At 34.7% G+C, this 21,668-nt stretch overlaps 1 protein-coding gene across 1 annotated transcript; it reads left to right on the forward strand.

The window, feature by feature from the left end:
- Positions 1 to 1,476: 1,476 nt before the first annotated feature.
- Positions 1,477 to 12,499, forward strand: LOC107809727 (IQ domain-containing protein IQM3-like). The gene is made up of 9 exons (XM_075254015.1): positions 1,477 to 1,848; positions 1,935 to 2,049; positions 8,851 to 8,916; positions 9,012 to 9,100; positions 9,873 to 9,960; positions 10,267 to 10,413; positions 10,524 to 10,616; positions 11,144 to 11,245; positions 11,872 to 12,499. The coding sequence occupies exons 1-9, from the start codon at positions 1,559 to 1,561 to the stop codon at positions 12,373 to 12,375; spliced, it is 1,494 nt and encodes a 497-aa protein (XP_075110116.1). The 5' UTR covers positions 1,477 to 1,558; the 3' UTR covers positions 12,376 to 12,499.
- The last annotated feature ends 9,169 nt before the right edge of the window (positions 12,500 to 21,668 follow it).

The raw sequence follows: 21,668 nt of genomic DNA on the forward strand, positions 1-21,668 counted from the left end.
CAAACGGAGGAACCAACTAAGGTTGTATTCCTGAATATGTGGCGAGGGTTTGAATCCCCTTATATATTTTTTAGCTTCACTTTGTTTTTTTCACAAAACAACACCCGTGTGAATTTTTTTGTTTTTTTATTCTTTCAAAAATAGACCAGCCAACATTAAAAACTTTTTTACTTGCTAAAAGTATCATTTTTGCCCGGAATCCGCCTCTGCAGTGATAGTGATCGGAGGGTGAATGTTTGCGGTAGTGTTAGCAGATGATGGCGATTATAAATACTGTTAAGTAGTAACTAGTGATTCTAATGGCTGATAAAGTGCAAACAATTAAAGCCTTATCAAAGTTTATTTTAATTGGCAGACAATAAGTAATTTTATTTTCTTTATAGTCTTACATGTGTCAGCTTATTTAGGTGTTTAATTAGTACTTCCTATGTGTGCATTAATTATTTTTTCATGAATTTTGTTTCAATATACTAATATCCCGTTTGGCTAAACGGCAAAAATCAGCTTATTTTGAGAAGTATTTTTTTAAAAGTGCTTTTCTCAAAAGTACTTTTGGTTAGAAACAGTTTGTGTTTGGCTAATTAGTTTGAAAAGCACTTGTGAGCAACAATTAGTGTTTAGCCAAGTTTTAAAAAACTGCTTCTAAGTGTATTTTTCTCAAAAGTGCTTTTGGAGAGAAACTACTTTTTTCTGCTTCTCCAAAACTGTTTCTGCTTCTCCTCAAAAACACTTTTTTTCCTTCCAAAAGCTTGGTCAAACACCTCAATTTTTGGCCAAAAGTACTTCTGACCAAAAAAAGTATTTTTGACTAAAAAGAAGCTTGTCCAAACAGGCTACAATAGAGCTAACACTTATGTACATCACATGTCCTTTCAAAGATGACATTAAAATTCTTTCTTGATATTCATCACATGTCCCTTGAAAGATTTATTACATCACATGTCCCATTAAAGATGACACGTAACTGTATTTGTGTGGACTGTGGCATTAATTCTTTTATAAATTTATTTAATTTTAAACGATCGTGTATTCAATTATAAATCGTAAAGAACAAAATATTTTACCACTTACTATTTCCGGACAAAATTCTTATTCTCTCTGTTTTATTTTATTTTATATGATTCATTTTTTTGTTAATATATTTCAAAAGAATAATATTTTCATATTTAAAAATAATTTTTCTTATTTTTTTTAATTTACCCTTAAGGACATATTTTTATAGCGTATAACTCTCACGGCATCATCTTAAAATTATAAATTTCAAAAATATATTTTACTTTCTTGATTATGGTCAAACAACGCCACATAGAATGAAACAAGGTACCTTTATATACGTCTGCTAATAGCAGGTGAAATTTGAACAAAAAAAGCTACTAATTTTTTTCTTGTTAAATAAAGAAAGCTGATATATTACTAAAATTAAGATTGTCAAAAATCAATTAAAACCCGTTTATGGATATGATAAACAAGCGCGTCGAATAACTTCGGTCGTACCGGCCAAACCCGCAGAAACTTTGACCACAGCCACTATATATTACTCCGACACAGGCCACAGGTAATGAAATTCTCTTCATTTCAAATTCCTATATCTTCAATGGAAGTTGAAACTCACGCTCTCTCCAGTTTTGATCTCATGAACTCCCCGTCTCCTCCTATTAACTCCATTTTAGACACGTCGTCCGCTGATAATAATGGCCGGAAATGCCAGTGGCCTGACTCCGTCGTCGGAGGTGGGATTCCAGTGGATAAGACGACGACGCAAGCGGCTATGACAGTGCAGAAGGTTTACAGGAGTTATCGCACCCGGCGCATGTTAGCAGACTCTGCTTTGGTTGCTGAAGAGCTCTGGTTTGGTTCTCTCTTTACGTAGGATTAATTTCACTATTCTTGTTATTAGTGTTGTTAATGTGCTTATTTTGGTGATGTATTTGAAGGTGGCAAGCGATAGATTATGCTCGATTAAACCACAGTACAATTTCTTTCTTCAATTTTCCGACACCGGAGACGGCGGCTTCTCGGTGGAATCGCATCACTTTAAATGCTTCCAAGGTATCCTCACAGTTTTAATTTCAATTAGTGTAATACTTTTATATACATTATAGCTTAGATTTTGTTTATCAGTAACATTCCAGCAAGGCTGTCAAGTTGACGAATTAAAATCGTTGAATAAATGAACGGCTCATGAATTAACACGACAAACGTTTGTTTGAGCCAAAATGAATAGAGTCAACTTAGATTAAACAATAATTTTAAACTGTCATTTCATTTATTTGCTTTAATAATTTGTTTAATCATCTAGCTAGATTGGAAGAAAAAGGATTCTATACAGGAAGTGTAGATAAAGAAAAGAAAAATACACACTTATGATTTTATACTTGTTTGGATTTAAAAACACTTTTGGTGTTAAGCAAACAACAGTAGACCAACTTTTAAGCTAACCCAAGTGCACTCTAAATCTAATGAATAAGCTTTTCTTTACGTTGTAGAAGAAGAATTTAGTAACATTATGAAGAGAAAAAAAAGATAAACACACCAAAACCAAACCAAAGATTTTTTTTTTCTTTCTATAGAGTGGGTGAAAATATATAACGACAAAAAGAATCACAACAAAACAAGCCAAAGCCCCCCCCCCCCCCCAAGGCCCCAATAACCCCTCCCCCCTCCAAACCCCAAAAATAGGAGAACTTTTTAAAGAGAGAAAGTGTGAAACACCCAAAAAAATCAAATTTGTTATGAAATATAACTCAAAGTAGCAATATGGAACAAGAAAATAAAAGCAATTTAGTAAAACATGAACAAGAAATGGAGATAGAGAGAAGGAAGAGATTTTTTTCTTTAATTGTGTGTATTTTCCTATCTATTACTAGACATGAAAAGTGAAGACAATATGTCATGGAATATGTCATTGAACATAGAAAATATGTCATTGAATATGTCATTAAACATTTGACATGAAGATCATGGAGGAAGATTAGACATCTACCATAACATGATATTTATCATAACACTCCCCCTTGGATGTCCATAAATAATGTGCCTCGTTAAAACCTTATTAGGAAAAAACCCTATGGGAAAAAAAGTCCTAATGAAGGAAAAAGAGTACACATATTTATAAATACGCCTTTTGGTTGCCTCGTTAAAAACCTTGCAAGGAAAACCCGGTGGGACAAAACCTTGTAAGGAAAAAAGAGTACACCGCGTATTAACTCCCCTGATGAGAGCATCAGTTCATATCCTTCAGCCTTCGCATCCCAATCTTGTACACCAGTTTCTTGAAGGTTGACGTCAGTAGAGATTTGGTGAACAAATCAACCATATTATCACTTGAATGAATCTGTTGCACATTGATATCATCATTCTTTTGAAGATCATGTGTGAAAATAACTTTGGTAAAATGTGCTTTGTCTTATCTCCTTTTATGAATCATCCCTTCAATTGGGCTATGCATGCTGCATTGTCTTCATACAAAATTATGGGTAGTTTGTCACACTTCAAACCACATTTGTCTCGGATAAGATATATTATAGACCTCAACCAAATACATTCTCGACTTGCTTCATGAATTGAAATTATCTCAGCATGATTAGAAGAAGTAGCCACGATTGATTGCTTAGTCGATCGCCAAGATATGACAGTGCCTCCACATGTAAACACATAGCATATTTGAGATCAAGCCTTGTGTGTGTCAGATAAATACTCTACATCGGCATAACCAACAAGATCAGGATTGCAATCATTGCCACAAAATAAGCCCACATTGGTAGTCCCTTTTAGATAATATAATATGTGTTCGATTTCACTCCAATGTCTCCTTGTAGGAGCAGAGCTATATCTTATTAAGACATTAATTGAAAATGTTATGTCATGCCTTTTAGTGTTAGCAAGATACATTAGTGCATCAATTGCACTAAGATATGGTACTTCAAGACCAACAAGTTCTTCATTATTTTCATGAGGTCGGAATGGATCTTTATTTATATCGAGTGATCTCACAACCATCGGGGTACTAAATGGATGTGCTTTATCCATATAAAATCGCTTTAAAATCTTTTCAGTGTATGCTGATTGATTGATAAAAATTTCATCTTTCATACACTCAATTTGTAGACCAAGACAAAATTTTGTCTTTCCAAGATCTTTCATTTCAAATTCTTTCTTTAAACAGTTTACTGCTTTAGGAAGCTGCCTGAGAGTTGTAATGATATTTGAATCAACATACACAAAGATTATAACAAATTCAAATCCAGATCTTTTTATAAAGATACAAGGACAAATTGAATCATTCTTGTACCCTTTTTTTAATAGGTACTCACACAAGTGATTATACCACATGCGCCTTGATTGTTTCAATCCGTATAAGGATTTTTGAAGCTTTATTTAATAGATTTCTTGGAAACATTAATATGCTTTAGAACAATTTTAATCCTTCAATGATTTCCATTATACGCATATCAAGTTTTCATGTATTGCCAGATTAAAACCTGAAATAATTATATCCACCATAAGAGAACATGTCTCCATATAATCAATGTGAGGATATTTACTAATTTTCTTGTGTCACAAGTCGTCTTTATGTCTATCGACATGAACCTTTTGCACAAGAACACATTTATACCTCCACTGGATTTATACTTTCAGGTGTTGGGACTATCCGTCCAACTTCATATTTTTCATGTGAAATCAATTTTCATTGCGTATTTTTCATTTGGTCAATCATTTATCTGTCCAAATTTCATGACAGATTTGAGCTCAAGATCCTCGTCAATATTAATAATATTGAGCGCTACATTATGTTAACAATATCGTCGACGATCATTTTATATCGGTTCAATTATTACACAATAAAGACATAACTTATTGAGATCTCTTTATCTCATTATTTTCAGGTACCTGAGCCTCTCACATGAGGTCTTACGAAGTGTTATGTCGTGGTGCTCTTCTAGAGCACTTGCCTCCTTATTATGACCATTTTGCCCCTCTCCTTCTTCAAGGAGTTTTATTTTTGGAACCGATTGGTCTGTTACGCTTCATGCATGCCATAGACTCTGTCCCTCATGGACTTTATTCTAGTTGGAGCATTAACAGCTGAAATATGACATTTTGCTTTGGTCAGCAAATGCGTCTGGCAATAATTTATAAATTAATTATCACTTGAACTTCAAGTTCATATTTTCTTGTACGAGGATCTATATGTATTCATAATAATTCATTTCACGTATCACTTTCTCAACTATCCATTTTCTCCTCCTAATGTTGGGATCACCAACACATTTCCCAACCTTCTTTGGGAACCCATCTTTGTGCATTGTGGTGGCATAATTAAATCATATAGCACATTCATATTTCTATATAGAAATGATTTGGTTCCTGACCCTGAACCGATTGTGATAGGGAGAAATTTTCATAACTTGGCTAGATGCGTACAAGTGCTGGTGTATATTAAATAATACATCTCATACCAAATTTCATTTTTGAGAGTTTTGTTCTCATAACCAATGATTTAGCTATAATTGGAGGCATACAATTTCCGCTAAACCAACTTGGATTTAAACCAGTATTATCAAGATAAATCATCATAATTTATATTCTGGAATTGTGCTCTAATAATTTGAGCAAGCAATCTTGCAAAAACCAAACTGCAAGTTGATAACAAATGCACATGTGACCATAAAATAGATGCATCTATTAAAATCATATAATAGTAAACGGTCCACATGGCAGGTGACTGGGCCCATATATATCACCTTTTATTCCTTCCAGAAATCAAGGGATTCAATCTCAACCTTTAACTAGTATATCATGAGAATAAGCAGCACAAAAGAATTCTTGAAGAATTTTCTATTCTTCAATATATGTCAATGTAATTCTTAATTAATTTTTCGCATCATAATTGAACCGAGATGGTCAACCGGTCATGCCAATTAATATTTATTTTAGTAAACCTCTAGTTTACTTGTGGCATATGATTCCAGCATCATGCTTATATTTGTGTAGTACAAATAGAAAGAAGATCGGGTAACCTTTCATATTTACCCGGTATTATTATAGAAATATGAAGATATTCAATCTTCCTTTCATTTATAGTCTCAATATGCCAATCACTTTGACTTATATATTTGAAACTCAAAAAGTTTCTTTTGAGACTTTACAATATCAATGTCATGAATAAGTTTATTCATACTGGTAGTAACAAATTAGTTTTTTCGGAGTTCTTAACAACTTTTGTACGACAAGATCTTTTATCATACCATTCATATGGTAAATGTCTCCTTCACAAATAAAATTATATCATAATAAATTGTCATGGTCAAAATTATCATAAGCAAAATCATTTCTTGCTTTAATTTTGCCTTTAATAACTTTTATAAGGCATGACAAAATAATATTCGGCGTATCACATGTACGCGACCAATGACATATTCATGTAACCACACAATAATATTTATTCTCTTTATTTTACTCAAACCTCTCTTAGAGGTGAGTTGTGTGGTATTCATATAATTATGAAATGCATGTCTTTATTCATTGCTTTTATCATATATTGCCACATTCAACTTTAGGAATGAGTTTGCATTCTCAATGCTTATCACAAGTCACATTCTCTTCAAGGAATGAATCATAATCAACGATGTGCTTTATTATTTTCATACCAATTTGATGGTAAGCATTGCCTTCACATTTTGAAGGACTATTTTGAGAACTCTTATTGTTCTCCTTTTATAATCATAGTGATGATTATTATTATTTTGATATTTGGAACGCCCACGTTCATTGTTCAACCACTTGTCTTCATTGAAACTTATTATGCACTGCTATCACATTCACTTCAAGAATGGAGCAAATCAAGTGGGACAATTTTCATGCCTTTTCATGAAAAATATATTATTTTTCTTTAGTCATCATTATATCATCAATATGGTACATTGGGACTCAAACCCAATGTCTTACCAATATAAAGGCATGTTAGGCCATAATAAATTGGGACTCAAACCCAACTCTTATCATTATGGAGCATCAGGACTTGATCCCGATGTCTTACCCTCAATCAATGGCATAATAGGCTAAACAATATTGAGATTCATTCTCAAGCCTTAATTTCAATCACATGCCAAGAAAGTTATACACAACTAATTTGCAACTTAGCAAATCAAATTTGTTTTCTTAAATAAGTGTACAAATCTCAAATCAGTGTAAAGCTTTATTAATTATTTGTAGCATTTATATGAAATACAATCGTTTGTAGTCAGAATATTTCTTCTAAATTCTATTAGAGTTTAAAAGGATCATAAAATCATTGTCATAATATTTATTGAGTCTCTCTCCAAAATATTGTTGTTTTCGGGGTATACCCTACCTATTGGATTTGATTTAACGCCATGACTTTCCTTCACTCAATTCAACCAAGCAATTAGTGAATAAATTTATCAAAAGTACACCATATAGGTAACAACACATATATAGTACTAATACATAAATTCAGCATTTATATTACCTGAAAAGTGACATTATAGGTAACAACTTACCAGTTGTAGGTTGTGCATCATTCAGATAAAATACTTAAAAATGGTAAGTCAGTAGCAAGCATCAAGTAGGTCATGGATACTCAAAAATACTTCTTCTAGTAGTCATACTAATCATTGTTTGCTTTCAAATGATACGACCATAAATTATGAAGTATACTTTCTCAATAGCTGGTTTGTTTTCCAAATTTCAAAGAAGTAATTAATCAACCTAGATAAAGATGTGAAGTATTTCTTGTTTTCTTCAAGATGATTTATGCTTTTAATCAGTATGACCAATTTTATTTTATTTTTTATTCCTTTTTTTTGGGTACTATATGCAAGTGTAAAAATCCAAAAGGAAAAAAAATATTCATCCAAGTAAAAGAAAATGTTTAAAGCGGCAAGACAGATTGAAGATAGTTAACACATAAATATGCATAAGACAATTTATATAAAATATCCTTGGTTACCATGACATGCATCATATCAACAATTAACTGCTACTATGATCTTCACATATAAAACTTCGAACATTTTATTCCATTCATGTGATATAAAAGATGTAATATTAATATGTGCTTATGCAATACAGGTGTAGTACGAAGTTGTGTGCATATGAGATTTTAAAGGAATGACAATTATAAGATAATCATACCTTCTTACATTTCATTACTTACCATATGTAGTTTCTCTTTACATTTAACCATGTGATGATATGTATGGCTTCTAATTGTAATCTTTCCGGATGTAGGAAATTTTTTGTAGATATATATATACAATTGGTTAGAGACTCGTGCTGATAACGTGTTATGAAATATAACTCAAAGTAGCAATATGGAACAAGGAAATAAAAGCAATTTAGTAAAACATGAACAAGAAATGGAGATAGAGAGAAGGAAGAGATTTTCTTCTTCAAATTGTGTGTATTTTCCTATCTATTACAAGACCTTTATATAGGCATGAAAAGTGAAGAAAATATGTCATGGAATATGTCATTGAACATAGAAAATATGTCATTGAATATGTCATTAAGCATTTGACATGAAGATCATGGAGGAAGAGTAGACATCCACCATAATATGATATTTATCATAACAAAATTAACTTTTTTTTTCTTTATAGGAAATAAAATTTGTGACAATGGAGAAAGGAGAATATATCAAACAAACTAAACCAAATTGTTTTCTACTTTTTGACTAAATTTTCTTAGCTAAAGAATTTTAAAGGTTAATTCTGAAACCTGTAAATTAATTAAAGTGGATATATTATTGGATGGAAGCTTGACACCTTATTATTCACAAAAACAAAGACAAGTAGGAGTATATAATTTCATTTACATTTTGGCCAGGTTGGAAAGGGATTATCCAGAGATGGAAAAGCTCAGAAATTAGCTTTTCAGCACTGGATTAAGGCTGTGAGTCATTGCCCACTTTGGCTTTTGTTCGACTGTACCCAATTTGCATTATTGATATTTGTATTTTTCTGACCTTGGTTTTGTGGTAACTGGAGATTGACCCACGCCACCGATATGGACATAGCTTGCATATGTACTATGAGGAGTGGTGTAAAACTGATGCTGGTCAGCCCTTCTTCTATTGGTAAGAAAGCTGAATACTGGAATTGGTACATTACATAGTTTGTGAGGTATATTATTGTGGTAAATATTTGGGGTGGGGGTGGGTGGGTGGGGTGGTGGTGGTGGTGGTGGGGGTTGTGTGACAGCTCTATCCAATAAATTTCGGTTGAAAGAACAGTGTTGTGCTTATTTTTACTGCTTCTGGTTTTTGGTTGGGCTAAATTCTTTTTCTCGTTCTCTTTTTTGGCAATTGTTCCAAATTTTTGTTTTTGTGTTTTTTCTTAATTGTGGAATTCATGACCAGCCTTGCTCGTTACATAATGCGATGTGGTAGTTCTTCGACGAAAAGATCAATATATAGCTCATGTAACTTAGACTTTAGACCTTTTCGAAGAAGGTTTTGGGAAGAATTACAAAAGAGAATAAGAAGTAATTCCAGAAATAGATACTAGTCCTAATAAGCAACCAATATTAAAAAATTAGTGGAACTGTTTGTTTGATTTGCATTCGCGTCGATAAGACAAAAATCAACATAAGTGCAAATGTATTTGGACATTACTGATTTATTCCATGTAGTACAGTTATAATATATACAAGAAATTGAGGTGTTAATTTACTTTACAGCAGTTGACTAATCTTGTGCTACTTCAGTATGAAGTCTAAGAACATTGTGCGTTACTGAGTTCTGTTTTCATTTTACTATAGTCGCTTTACAAAATGGATAATGCAACATGATTTATGAAGTTACTTGTAAGACATAGTAAGGAGTGACTAAATTTTTTTGGAATATGCAGGTTGGATCTTGGAGATGGCAAAAAGGTTGATCTCAAAGAATGTCCAAGATCAAAGCTTCAGAAACAGTGTATTAAGTATCTTGGACCAGTATGTGCAAAATCTTTGTTGCTTATTGCAATGCAAATCACGATGTTTAGCATCAATATACAAATGGCTTCTCATATCAATGCACTGAGATTGGTTTCTCTTTATGCATATGATTTGCTCTATTATACACTGCTAATATCACTTACATTGCATGTTCTAGTATGTTCTTGTCCTTGATTAAGAAAAAGGACAGTGTGTACTTTTTGTCTACTAAGTGAAGGAGTAAATTCTGCATAATTTCCTTAGTTGCATTGTTTGATATTAGCATGCAGCTCTAATTATTTATCGTTTTCTTTCTGTTCTCAGCAAGAGAGAGAACATTATGAATATATAGTGGCTGAAGGGAAAATTGTGCATAAACAAACAGGAAATCATCTTGATACAACCAATGGGTTGCCGGAGGCAAAATGGATTTTTGTAATGAGCACCTCAAAAAAACTCTATGCTGGCGAGGTGAGTTGTAAAAGTTACTGCGAAAATGATTTTTTGATGATTATCCTGCAAAAAGAAGGTTTGTTTTTCTTTTGTTAATGCGAAAGGTTTGTTATTCTAATGCCTTTCAGAAGAAGAGAGGAATATTTCATCATTCCAGCTTTCTTGCTGGTGGGGCTACTTTAGCTGCTGGAAGACTAGGGGTAACGGATGGGATACTTAAGGTAAATATCTGTTATCATTGTATTGAACTGTTGCTTTAGACAGTTACACGATATATCTCAAAAACTAAAGCAATCAGGCCAAGGTTCTTTTCCCTTTACATTACATATGCCTGAGTCCTGACAAACAATGAAACTATGATGAGATCTAAATGGAGGGCTGCCAGAATGCACGAGTCATTTCTTCTCAAATTTATGAAACAATATTTATGTCTTTGAAATTCTAATTCTGCTCCAAATTAGTACACTTTAAAAGTTCAGCGACACCACCTTTGGCGAAATTTATTTAGATTGTGAAACCATAATTGCATATAGAATTAGAAGCTATATGAAGAGAAGATTGCCTTCCCTTTTGTATTCCATATTTGTTTTCAAAACCTTAGATGTATTATTTGCAAAGTAAAAGGTAAGAAAGAATATGGGTAGTGCCACCTGAATCATCTGCGTGTAGCTTGAAAGCTAAACTCCAGTTACTGTTCACAACATTTAGCTTGGCTCTATGCTGTGCTCTAATATTTTATTCTTTTCAGTCTATTTCAGCATATAGTGGGCATTATAGGCCAAATGATGATAGTCTTGACAGCCTTTTATCATTTCTCAAGGAAAATGGAGTTAACCTAGATGAGGTTAAGGTTAGTGATTTTCATGTCTTTCCTACTTTCAAATTACTTTTTAACTGTAATGTTTGCAGCACCAAAAAATCTGATCTTTTGATATCTCATCAATGAATGTATAAAACGGAAATGGCCATGCCAAAGAAATAGAAAGTACAATATTAGTGAGGTTTAGGTCCCCTGTCCCTTCAAGCCTAACACCACTAGACTGAGAGTGGGGAATACTCTACTTGGCACAAACAAGCTGATTTGGGAAAAGCAAAATTAAAAAAAAAAGGAACTCTTGATCTCATGTATAATATTCTCAACTCCCTCAAATGCCGCATGTAACTCTGCACATCCTAATAGTATATAATTTCTTTGGTTCCATTTCATCTTTGAGATGCTTAGTAATGATGGTTTCATTTTCTCTTTCCTTATCATATTGTAATGATTTAATGTAACATAATGGGTTTTCCTCTTTCCTGTCTACTGCATCTAATCTAATGGATGCTTTCCCTTTATGTGGGATAATGCTTAGTATGAGGGCTGCTTCTCCTTACCTTATAGTTATCTACTCTGCATATGATTTTACTTACGAATGGTTTTGATTAAGTATTTGGTTCTAACATCAGTTAATCCTTATCATTTTTCAATTAAATCAGATAAGAAAGGTAAAAGAAGACGATGAGAGCAATGTAGAGGGACAGTCATATGAGAGTCACTCTGTGTCTGAACTTTCAACTGTATCATATTCCCCTCTTCAAGTTGATGATCCGATGGAAGAGGAAAAGGACCTTTCCTCGGAATTAATGAGAAGTCCGCGAGCTCAAGAGACAAGTAGCTATAAGAGAACACTCTCGGGTGGTCTTGAGAGCCCAAGAGCAGAGGTGCCAACGACTGCAATACTGCAAAGGATCAACTCAAAGAAGTCTGCAAAGTCGTATCAACTGGGTCATCAACTCTCCCTGGCATGGTCAACGGGTGCTGGTCCAAGAATTGGCTGCATTGCTGACTACCCTGCTGAACTAAGGCAGCAGGCCTTGGAACTGACTAACCTCTCACCTAGACCTTGTTCTGCATCATCAACTCCAAGGCCGATTGATGATATTGTATCACCTACTTGTCCTTCACCAGTTCTTTGCAATGGTGATGTAACACGCACCTGAACCGAGGTTTCTTTAGAGCATAATTAGTCATTTTTCATCCTTTGTGCGAGCAAGCTGTAGTGAGCGGAAATGTATTCTTCTGCGTACTCTCTTGGCAGTTATCAGCAGTAGTTACTTCATTTCATCCTCCCACGCTCTTCCTGTTTATCAGTCTGCTGTTAGTTTACTTTGTGAGTTTGTGCTGTCCTCGGTAGTTCATTTAGTCCGAGGATAGAATCTGCAGAGGAACATTATTACAATAACCATAAAAAGGTTATATTAAGGGTGTGTTTGGTATAAAGGAAAATATTTTCTGGAAAGGCAACCCGGTGCACTAAGTTCTCGTTGTGCGCGGGGTTCGGGGAAGGGCCAGACCACAAGGGTCTATTGTACGTAACCTTACCCTGCATTTTTGCAAGAGGCTGTTTCCATGGCTCGAACCATGACCTTCGGGTCACATTGCAACAACTTTACCAGTAACGCCAAGGCTCCCCTTCGATAATATTTTCTGGAAGTGTTTTCAATTTTTTCACTTTTGGTTGGCAAAAATATTTTGAAAAATATTTTTCTCGTGAACTTATTTCATTTTCCTTGGAGGAAAATGACTTCCCTATCAAAAGGAGGGAAAACATTTGCCATAACTCTTTTTCAATCTTCCCGGCCTATACCACACCATTAACCCCCCTCCCCCTCCCCCACCCCACCCACTCCTCCCTCCTCCCCCTAACATCGCCACTGCCATTTCGAACCATAGATCCCGACCTACCACCCCTCCTGCCCTTACCCATTTCGTCTCATATAGTGTTTGCTCATATATTTTTCAAAAATATTTTCAGTTGTCTAACCAAACACCGAAAAATAAGTAAGAAAATCACTTATTTTCTAAGAAACATTTTCCCAAACATCGGAAAATAAGTAAAAAAATCACTTTCTTTCATATCAAATAGACCCTATGTGCATATTACAGACTTTGCAAAACAAATTTACAGCTATAGCAAACAAGAGTTAGACAAGTTTCTAAAATATAAGCCTACCGTATGTCGTTCTTCCAAGTACTCACCAAGTAAAGGCAATTAATGTCACATATGTTGAGTTTTTACTGTGTTTGATTTAGCGAGCAGGACAGGAAAAGACATTGATTTGGCAAACATTAAAATTGGATTCCCTATCTTCTCATTACAGCTCCTGTATGAACAGCTATTTCATTTTCTCATGGAGATAAAAGGTGATAAGTCAAGTGTACAATATTATCCATATATCGGATGATGGCATTGAGATTATATTCACGCACTTTTTCAATATCTAAAATTATGAAATTTGAGGTGAATTATCAGTGTTTGTCAATGAGGGCTTTGTTCAATAGTTAAATTTTGGGTTTAAAACAAATAAATTTCAAAGTAGAATTTCGCCTCCTCGTGTAAGTGACTAATATTTCAACTGTAAGTTCTCATTCTGAGTCGAACTTTAAAATTCTCCAACTAGTATTATCTTTTTTCTAATGTACGTAAATAAAAAATCATGTCACTTATGGATTACTTATTTTGTTAGGTTCTAGATTCTAGATTCTCTATTAATTATTGTCGGAATATTGAAGGAGGGTTTTTCTTACTTTAACGGGAAGATGTGAATTGCGGTTTCATATATGCACCTCTTTAACTATTTTTCGCCTATTTTCAGTTTTCACTATTTCATGTTTCTATTCAAGAGGAGTTGCTCCGATGGTAAGTAACCTCCACTTTCAACCAATATGTTGTGAGTTCGAGTCACCCCAAGAGCAAGGTGGGGAGTTCTTGGAGGGAAGGATGCCGATGGTCTATTTGGAAACAACCTTTCTACCATACTACCCTCCCTAGACCCCACTAGTGGGATTATACTGGGTTGTTGTTGTTGTTGTATTAAGCGTAATAAGATTCTTAAGATTAAAATTTATGGCAAAGTCAATGGTATTCTCATTATGTTATACTCTTAAGCTTTTCATTTATGAAAAAGGAAAATGTTGGGATTTTTTAAGCATTAATGAGGCTTAAAAGAGGGTGAATGAGAAATGAAGGGAAATGAAAATTTTAAGTTTCCCCCCTTGGCAAAGGGACATTTTCCCATATTAGAAGAGGAAGAGGTTTTTTATGAGTATATAAGCAATTGCTCTTCTTCTAGCTCTTAAAGAGTTGAGAAGAAGGCAAGCCTCGCGCTATCGTCGTCGCTCGCTCGACTTCGGCTTTGGTCAAATGATCCTCTTCAATTTTCCCTCTTTATTATTGATTAAATAGCCATTTATGTTATGGTATTTATGCTGTGGCCGTTTTGCATAAACAACCCTCAGAATTTCCATACGAATTTTTTGAGTTCTTCTCCTTTCTTCTGCATATTGTAACTTCAAAGAAAGCAACAATAAATGTGATTTGCTACCGAACTTTGTGTTCACTGAAACACTGGGTTTGAAGTACCACTACACCAGTGTGTAATCCGTTCTATCTTGGGAGGAAATAATCCATAACCTTGGGTACTAGGATGGGATTAAATTCCTTAAGGAAACACTGTGAATTCAGTGGGCTCGAATTGATTTTTGTTATTTCGTTTACATTTCTGTTTATGTTATTTTATTTTCTCCAGAATTGTTTTACAAATACAGATTGCTAGCAAGCTTAAGGAATTTAATATATTTTTTGTATTTGTACTCACTGTTTCTGGAGAGTAAAACCTTTGTGGTTTTGTACTTTATTGGAGATTAAAATCTACGTGATTTTAACGTTTGTGTTTTTTTTTTTTACATAAAATGACTAAGATAATGTGAACCAAGTTGTTCCAATGGTGACTGCCAATGCTTCAATGAGCCGAACAACACCGACAGCATTGGCACCGGCGGAGAAACCCGAAAAATTTTTCGGGATTGATTTCAAGCGCTAACAGCAAAAGATGTTCTTCTATTTGACCATTCTAAGTCTCCAGAAGTTCATCAAGGAAGATGTTCCTGTGTTGTCCGATGAAACTCCAGAAACTGAACGCTTTCTCGTGATTGAGGCGTGGAAGCATTCAGATTTTTTGTGCAAGAATTATATTCTAAGCGGGTTGGAGGATACTTTGTATAACGTCTACAGTGGCGTGGAAACGTCAAAAGAATTGTGGATTGCGCTTGAAAAGAAATACAAAATCGAAGATGCCGGGTTGAAGAAGTTCGTTGCTGCAAAGTTTTTGGACTACAAAATGGTAGATAGCAAGTTTGTTATTATCCAAGTCCGGGAATTGCAAGTGATTATTCACGATCTCCTTGCTGAAGGTATAAATCAAATTAATACTGATGTTGAAAGTAGTAATCTTAGTATTTTTACTAACAGAAATTTCATTAAAGATCTTGTCATCAATGAAGCATTCCAAGTAGGAGCGATGATTGGGAAGTTGCCTCCTTTGTGGAAGGACTTCAAAAGCTACTTGAAAAATAAACGCAAGGAGATGTCCCTTGAAGATCTCATTGTTCGGTTGAGAATCGAAGAGGACAACAAACCTGCTGAAAAGAGAGGCCGTGGAAACTCAACAATAATGAGAGCAAATATTGTTGAAGAGAACAAAAAGAGGAATAAGGCTTGTGGACCGAAATACAACCCAAGCAAGAAGTGGTTCAGTGGAAATTGCTACAACTGTGGAAAAGCTGGACACAAATCTACGGAGTGTCGTGCTTCGAAGAAAGACAAGAAGAAGGGTCAAGCAAATATGGTTGAAAAACATGATGATGTTGATGACTTATGTGCCATGCTTTCCGAATGCAACTTGGTGGGCAATCCTAAAGAGTGGTGGATTGATTCTAGAGCCACTCGCCATGTTTGTGCTGTTAGAGAAGCTTTGGCTACTTATGCTCCTGTTGGACCCGATGAGATGCTTTCTATGAGAAATGGTGCAAAGGCCAAGATTGAAGGATGCGGGAAGATATTTCTCAAAATGACTTCCGGCAAAGTGGTGACTTTGAACAACGTCCTTCATGTTCCCGAGATTAGGAAGAATTTAGTCTCTGCTGGACTTCTTGTTAAGAATGGTTTTAAATGTGTTTTTATTTCCGATAAGGTTTTAATAAGTAAGAACAAAATGTTTGTAGGAAAATGTTACCTCACTGAGGGCCTTTTCAAGCTGAATGTAATGGTTGTTGAAAATAATAATAAAATTTCAGCTTCGTCTTACTTACTTGAGTCAAATGAATTATGACATATATGTTTCAGTCATGTTAATTATAAAACCTTACGAAAAATGATTAATTTTGAAGTATTGCCTAAATTTGAATGCAACAAATTAAAATGTCAAATATGTGTGGAATCTAAGTATGTTAAACATCCTTATAAGTCAGTTGAAAGGAATTCAGATCCTTTAGACTTAATTCACACAGATATTTGCGATATGAAGTCAATATCATCTCGTAGTGGAAAGAAGTATTTCATAACTTTTAATGACGACAGTACTCGATATTGCTATGTTTACTTACTTAATAGTAAATATGAAGCAATAGACGCATTCAAGCAATACAAAAATGAAGTTAAAATGCAACTTAACAAGAAAATCAAAATGATAAGAAGTGATAGGGGTGGTGAATATGAATCTCCTTTTGAACAAATATGTTTAGAATATGGAATTATTCATCAAATAACGGCCCCTTACACGCCCTAATCCAATGGGATTGCAGAAAGAAAGAATCGTTCATTAAAGGAGATGATGAACGTATTATTGATAAGTTCTGGTTTGCCACAGAATTTCTGGGGGGAAGCCGTTCTTACGGCTAGCCAAATACTAAATCGAGTACCCCATAGCAAAACACAATCCATTCCATATGAAAAATGGAAAGGAAGGAACTCCAACTTGAATTATTTTAAAGTGTAGGGGTGTTTGGCAAAAGTGCAAGTTTCTAAACCTAAAAGGGTAAAAATAGGACCGAAAGCCGTTGATTGTGTTTTCATAGGATATGCGACTAATAGTAAAGCATATCAATTTCTGGTTCATAAATCAGAAAATCCTGACATTCATAATAATATGGTTATAGAATCAGATAATGTTGAGTTCTTTGAAAATATATATCCGTATAAAAAGGAATGTGAGTTGATTGGTGAAGGATCTAAATGACCTCGGGAAGAAACAAAAGAAAATACACTTAACCAGGAGGATCCAAGACGTAGTAAACGTCAAAGGACGTCTACTTCATTTGGACCAGATTTTGTGACTTTCTTATTGGAAAATGCGCCTCAAACATTTAAAGAAGCTATGTCTTCTTCGGAATCATTGTTTTGGAAAGAGGCAGTTAATAGTGAAATAGAATCCATACTAAACAACCATACATGGGAATTTGTTGATCTCCCTCCTGGAAATAAACCGTTGGGTTCTAAATGGATCTTTAAGAGGAAAACGAAAGATGATGACACTATTGACAAATTTAAGGCAAGACTTGTGGTCAAAGGGTATGACAACGAGAAGGTCTTGACTATTTCGATACATACTCTTCAATTACAAGAATTACGTCCATACGAATATTAGTAGCGTTAGCTGTAGTTTATGGTCTTGAAATTCATCAAATGGATGTTAAGACAACCTTCTTACATGGAGAGTTGGAGGAAGAAATTTACATGGAACAATCTAAAGGGTTTGTAGTTCCCGGTAAAGAAAAGAAGGTATGTAGACTTGTTAAGTCCCTTTACGGACTAAAACAAGCACCCAAACAATGGCATGCGAAATTTGACCAAACAATGTTGTCAAATAGTTTTAAAATAAATGAATGTGATAAATGTATGTACATTAAAAACATTCCAAATCACATAGTCATTGTTTGCTTATATGTGGATGATATGCTGATAATGAGTAATGATATTGCTAACATAAATGCGACTAAGCACATGCTAACTGGCAAGTTTGATATGAAAGACTTGGGAGTTGCTGATTTAATTCTGGCAATTAAGATCCATAAGACTTCTCAAGGTCTGTCATTGTCATAATCTCATTATATTAAGACAGTACTTGAAAAATTCAAGCACTTGGGCTTTAAAGTTGCAATGACTCCAATTGACGTGAATCTTGCATTAGCAAAGAATAAAGGCCAAAGCATATCACAATTGGATTATGATCGTGTGTTGGGATGCTTAATGTACATCATGAATTGTACACGACCAGATATAGCTTGTGCTATAAGTAAATTGAGTTGATATACGAGCAATCCAGGTCAATTTTATTGGATGGTAATGAAACGAGTTTTGGGATATTTAAAACATACCCAGGATTTTGCTTTGCACTACAGTAAATATCCTACAGTCATTAAGGGATACTGTGATGCAAATTGGATCACCGGATCAACTGATTCCAAGTCCACAAGTGAATATGTATTCACTATTGATGGAGGAGCGTTATCTTAGAAGTCGTCCAAACAAACTTGTATTGCCCGCTCTACAATGGAGGCTAAATTCATAGCCTTAGATAAAGCCGATGAAGAAGCTGAATGGCTCTGGAATTTCTTGGAAGATATTCCATTTTGGCCCAAACCATTGGCACCAATATGCATACATTGCGATAGCAATTGGAAGGTCTGGGAGCGTTATGTATAACGGTAAATCTCGTCATATACGACGAAGACATAAAATCGTTAGGCAATTACTCTCTAGAGGAATTATCACGATTGATTATGTAAAGTCAAGTGATAATGTGTCGGATCCACTTATGAAAGGCCTAACTAGAGAGGTAGTTGAGAAATCATCAAGGGGAATGGAACTATGGCCGAGAACAAGTCATAGTGGCGGTAACTCTACCTAGAAGACTGGAGATCCCAAGATCTAGGTTCAAGGAGATCAAATAAAGTCATTAATGACGGTTCAACATTGTCAACTAAACTTTTGGTCCATTCTCGTGATGAGACAATGTTCAACTACCAAGGATAAAACATTAAGGCTTTTTAATGATTTCTAAATTTGATACGGGGTATATCAAATAGTATATCTACTGGATGACACATTTAGGAATCACCTATGTAAGTGTGAAGTGTTAGCTGCTTCAAGGAGAACTTTGTAAGGCCAGTTCTCTATGCACTTATAAAACCAGGTGGTGTTCATGGCTGAAACGAACACAACAATGAGAACCAAAGACGGTTAAGGGTTGGTTGTGTGACTTTTGGTTGTCTAGGTATACACCAAAGTTCGACGGTTCAAAGATATCAAATCTACTGATTGACCGAGTATATCCGACATAAGTTCACTACGGAAAGTTCAAAGGGAAACCTACTTATCCAGATGCAATTAATCCTTGCTTGTGAATCACACAGTTTTTCCATGCATATTTCCATAATATAGCCATTCCCCATTCATGTGGGGGATTGTTGGGATTTTTTAAGCATTAATGAGGCTTAAAAGAGGGTGAATGAGAAATGGAGGGAAATAGAAGGAAATGAAAATTTTAAGTGAAATTTTAAGTTTCTCCCATTGGCAAAGGAACATTGTCCCATATTAGAAGAGGAAGAGTTTTTTTATGGGTATATAAGCAATTGCTCTTCTTCTAGCTCTTAAAGAGTTGAGAAGAAGGCAAGCCTCGCGCCGTCGTCGTCGTCGCTCACTCGGCTCGGCTTCGGCTTTGGATTCAGATTCAGATTCGGATTTGGTCAAATGATCGATTGATTGATTAATAAAATATTAACAGAAATGTTATTAAATATTTTTTTAATAACAGAATATTAATATTGAAATAAATATTAATATTAAATACAATCCGTTTTTTAGTTGTGTAACTGAAAATTAAATTACCCTCTTCAATTTTCCCTCTTTATTGTTGATTAAATAGCCATTTATGTTATGACATTTGTGGCCGTTTTGCATAAACAACCATTCTGAAGAGTTGCACCTCTTCAGATTTCAGCCAAACTTTGGCTATAAATACAAGACTATTCTGCTCAGAATTTCCATACGAATTTTCTGAGTTCTTCTCCTTTCTTCTGTATATTTTAACTTCAAAGAAAGCAACAGTAAGTGTGATTTGCTACCGAACTTTGTGTTCGTTGAAACACTAGGGTTTGAAGTACCACTACACCAGTGTGTAATTCATTCTATACTGGGAGGAAATAATCCATAACCTTGGGTACTAGGAGGGAATTAAATTCCTTAAGGAAATACTGTGAATTCAGTGGGCTCGAATTGGTTTTTGTTATTTCGTTTACATTTCTGTTTATGTTATTTTATTTTCTTCAGAATTATTTTACAAATACAGATTACTAACAAAAAATACTTTATTCACATTCGGTTTATACCAAGTCGTGTTAATTTTCTACAATTGTCTGATAAGAGAATAAGTGCATCAATTATAATTAAGTGATAAAATTAACATAAAAATAAATGCCGTGCATCGCTTTCAAATTCGGCTGAGTGGCCAATTATTATTTTGCCCAAATATTTTCAATGGAACCTACAATATCCTAGTAGAAGGAGAGCCTTGACGTAATTAGTAAAGTTGCTGCCATGTGATAATGAGGTTACTGATTCAAACAATGGAAAGAACATCTTGCAGACATGTATGGTAAGACTGCTTACAATTGACCTTTGTGGTCCGGTCCTTTTCTGGATCCCGCGCATAGCGGGAACTTAATGCACCGAAATGCTCTTTAGCTAGAAAATTTCACTTTTTAGCTAGAAAATATAATTAAATTCGGCTGGGCAGTCAATTAGTATTTTCCCAATTTTTTTCAAGGGAACAGATCATTTCTGAGTCCAGCAAAAGAAAAATTTTAGCGTAATTGATAAAATTGCCGCCAGGTGACCAACAGGTTAGCCCAAGCGGTATCACATAACACTATAGTTCAAATATACAAACACAACAATCAGATAAATAATAAAAGTGACACCACTTAGTATTCCGATCCGTGTAGCTCATGCAGTCTGAGACAACTATTTTGAGGGAGGTCGCGAACCTTCAGCTGCACTTTTTTTTGTAGAAATATTTTGTGCCCATCCACAAAATAGTTGTGCCTGGGTTTGAACCGCTGACCTCTTTGGCATTACGAAAACACTAAACTAGTGGATGATAAATCACAATTACATAGACTAGCGACAGTAAATTATTTTAAACGTTAAAGGATGCTGCTGCCTTTTGTTTTTTTTGGTTGTATTTTTGTATGTTGTACAAATTTACATCAATTTTTTATTTGTTTAAATGGTGACACCGCTTATGCAATATTCTGCGTACGCTACTGGTTACGGGTTCAAGCCGTAAAAATATCTTGCAGAGATGTAAAGTAAGGCTGCAATAGACCCTTGTGGTCCGCTCCTTCCCGAATCTAGCGCATAACGGGAGTTTAGTGTGGCTGCCCTTTATACCAT

The sequence above is a fragment of the Nicotiana tabacum genome, chromosome 5, assembly GCF_000715075.1.
Source record: "Nicotiana tabacum cultivar K326 chromosome 5, ASM71507v2, whole genome shotgun sequence".
NCBI lineage: Eukaryota > Viridiplantae > Streptophyta > Magnoliopsida > Solanales > Solanaceae > Nicotiana > Nicotiana tabacum.